This window comes from Sinocyclocheilus anshuiensis, unplaced genomic scaffold (genome assembly GCF_001515605.1).
Source record: "Sinocyclocheilus anshuiensis isolate Anshui unplaced genomic scaffold, SAMN03320099.WGS_v1.1 scaffold956, whole genome shotgun sequence".
NCBI classification, from domain to species: Eukaryota; Metazoa; Chordata; class Actinopteri; order Cypriniformes; family Cyprinidae; genus Sinocyclocheilus; species Sinocyclocheilus anshuiensis.
In genome coordinates, this window is record NW_015551056.1 from 554,691 (window position 1) to 558,117 (window position 3,427).

Sequence of the window (3,427 nt, forward strand, 5' to 3'; positions counted from 1 at the left end):
CAATATGGCTGCCGTCGCATCATCCAGGTGGATGTTGCACATTGGTGGTGGTTGAGGAGATTCCCCCTTTCTATGTAAAGCGCTTTAAGTACCCAGAAAAGCGCTACATAAATGTAAGGAATTATTATTATTATTATTATTAAATCCGGCTCCCCCATCTCTCTCTCAGTCGCTCTGTGTATCTGGTCTTTACCACTACACTCGCTATCTTCGGAGCGTGTGCCCCCTTTCCTTCTTTCACATAATGGTATGATCCTAGTCTATCCTCCCATGTCTCGCTTTATTGTGCTATCCCAAAGGGATCACTTTCACTTCCCACACAAAATCCCTTTTAGGGACAGTAAATTGATGCATCGCAAATCGCTAAATGATTCTGCATCGATTCTGAGATTTTCCAAAGGCATCGCGATTCTCTCTTGAATCGATTCTGAGCTTAGTTTTTAACAGCAGATGGCACTGCATGCTTTAGAAATAGCCGTATTCTGCTTGCTTCTAGTTCCTTACACACGCACCACTTGAACCTAAAAGAATCATTCATAAAGTTCGAAAAGGTTGAAGCGAATTACAAGGATGTTCACATTGAGCTGTGTTTACATTAATCTCGCATCATAAAAGCATTAGAAGCATAAAAGCCGATGTGCAAGTACATTTAACCCCTTACATTACTCAGCCGAACTCACAAGTGCTCTTCTTCGTAAGCATTTGAGTGTGCGGTTAAAAACTAACCTAGATCACAATCTGTTGTTAAAAACTAAGCTCAGAATCGATTCAAGAGAGAATCACGATGCATTCCGAAAATCTCAGAATCGATCCACAAATCGCGATGCATCGATTTATTGTCCCAGCCCTTGTTTACACTGCCTCTGAAACTTTCATCCGTTATAAAAAAATTTGGATCATGTTCGATTTTCTGCGTTTTTCGCACTCGTAGCAAGCATTTTGATAGGAAAGGAGGATGAATACAAAAAAAAAAGAAATAATCTCAGAATCGATCCACGAATCGCAATGCATCGATTTATTGTGCCAGCCCTAATCACTTCATCAGATTTTTAAATTAAATGTTCCCTCCTGGTCTCCTGACCTGCCCAACTCAATCCGAGCATCTGAATCCTTAGCCATCTTCAAGAATCGGCTAAAAACACATCTCTTCCATCTTTATTTGACCCTCTAACTACGGCACTCTCTATTCTAATTCTATTCTTTAAAAAAAAAAACTTGCCTCTTTTAGACTTGCACTCTATTAATTTACTAACTGCTTGTTTTCTTTAAAAAAACTAACACTAGCTTGCTCTATTCTTTTTCTATTCTATCTGTTTTCTTTTTATTTATTATATAATTAAAAAAAAAACCTTGCCCAGTTTTAATGTACTACATTAAGCTAACTGAGACTTGTTATAGCACTTGCATGTTTTTTTGCTCTTTTGTTGATTTTGATTGCTTCCATTGTCCTCATTTGTAAGTCGCTTTGGATAAAAGCGTCTGCTAAATGACTAAATGTAAATGTAATGTAATGTAAATTGGGCTAAAATATAAGGCTCCAGCTGAAGATTCGGCTCTCCCCGACGGGAATCGGCTCTTCTTGTTCACTACAAAGAATTGGCTCTTAAGTCCGGCGCAGGCTCGTTCGCGAACGACACATCACTATCACAAATCAATCATTTTGCCTCGGAAGACTTGGAATATTAATACTTTTTAAATAAATTATGACTCTACAGTCAGTATCTGCCTGTTATATCTTGTGTTTTATTGACAAATGGTAGGTTTAGGGTCAGGGGTTGGGTTACGTGCTCATAAATGTGTAAATAGTGTAATATAAATAAAACTGTTGTGACTGTTTATATTGAAAAATCACACCCCAACTTATATGCAATATATAGGGCTAAGGGTTCCTTATTTAAAGCAGGAGGACCCTGCATGGAGGACCCTGCACGTTGAAAAATAACGCTAAAGGGGTACCCTGTGCTTCAAATATGACGCCAAGTTGTCCTGACCAAGCGTCAATATGTAACCAGTTGAGAGTGAGAACGTGTTGAAAATATCAATGCTAGTACAAAGATACAGTGTTTTATTTAGCACTAGATATTTTGCAACATTCCTCTTCTCGTGTAGTACCATGAATGCTTTTACATCAGCATTTTATATTAATGTTGGTCATCTTTAATGACAAATATACACACCTGCTATGGAATGTTTTTTGTCTACAGTATTCCACCTTTTTAATTTAGATACTTGACTTGAGTCCTAGTAATTGACAGACAGTTCCATGTGTTGCTTCTGTATGCAGGGTGAACCTGGATTCTTTGGGCCTCAAGGTGAGCCTGGGCTTCCAGGCCTGCCAGGAACTAAGGTGTGTTTGTAACACAGCCAGTGATGATATATATCACAGTTTAATATTGTGGTCTTTGTTTGTGGTTTCATTCAGATGTGTCAGTGATAGCTCTGTTAAGGACTGAAAGGTTAACAAACAACAAATGACTAAAAAAGTTTGTTCATTTTGTGTGGGAGCACTACTCTGCAATCTACTGAGAAAAAAGCTCAATTTAAACTATTTTTACCAGACTTTTTTATTACTTAGATTATTAAACCAATGTACATATTAAATTAGTATTTGATTAAATAAGTAAGATTTATGTAAGAGGCAATGCAGTGAGGCACCTATGAAAAAAAATCTAATCAATGACTGCGTTCGAAATCGCATACTCAATGAGTAGGTACTTAATTTCAATAAGTACTTACTTAACGAGCGCTAATAGAGTACGTACTCTACAGCCAAATCTCGTTAAGTATGAATGAGATCCGGACTTCATCCGCCATGTTGACGTTATCATGTGACCTATGACGTTACAAGCGCAACAACTTAAAAGATATGAGCGACAGGTTTAATTCATCTATCTGTAAATATTTTGATGTTGATGAAATTTGCTCATTTTGTGGTCTTAAGAAACAGCTGCCCTTTTATTGTGATTGAAGTACAACCAAAAAATATAAAGTTTTTATATTTTTAACCCTACTAATATGACCCACAGTTTTATCCTTAAATATATTATATTTTATTATGAAAACCCCAAATTGTTGTCTTTTCAATATGTTAATTTCTTTATTTTATGTTCAAAATCTTTCATCCACAAGCAAAACCAGCTTAAATCTTCGTTTTCCTCTTTTTCTTGTTGAATTTAACTCTTTGTTTCATCCCTCAGGCTTATAAATAGCAACATTAACAACAATTGTGCCTTACTATGTACTCAAACCCATTATATTTATGTTTTATATTATGATTGTTCATCAGGGCCATGCAGAGACCTTTGGAGGGGCAGGTGCTCAAAGTATAAAAGGGGCACATGGAGCACGGCTTTTAATAGGGCTGTGCTCCTTGCTGAGACATGTATCGAAACGGATGCTTCTGTATTGATAGCAGCAAATGCCGTGA

The 3,427-nt window shown here is 36.9% G+C and overlaps 1 protein-coding gene across 1 annotated transcript in view; it reads left to right on the forward strand.

Annotated features, from left to right (window-relative positions):
- Window positions 1-3,427, forward strand: part of LOC107661981 (collagen alpha-1(XXV) chain-like) — a gene marked incomplete at its 3' end in the record, with an annotated part of 543,306 nt that overhangs the window by 523,360 nt on the left and 16,519 nt on the right. The window contains exon 17 of the mRNA XM_016451806.1: window positions 2,285-2,347. Coding sequence (XP_016307292.1) covers window positions 2,285-2,347 — 63 coding nt within the window. The remainder of the gene's footprint in view (window positions 1-2,284; window positions 2,348-3,427) is intronic.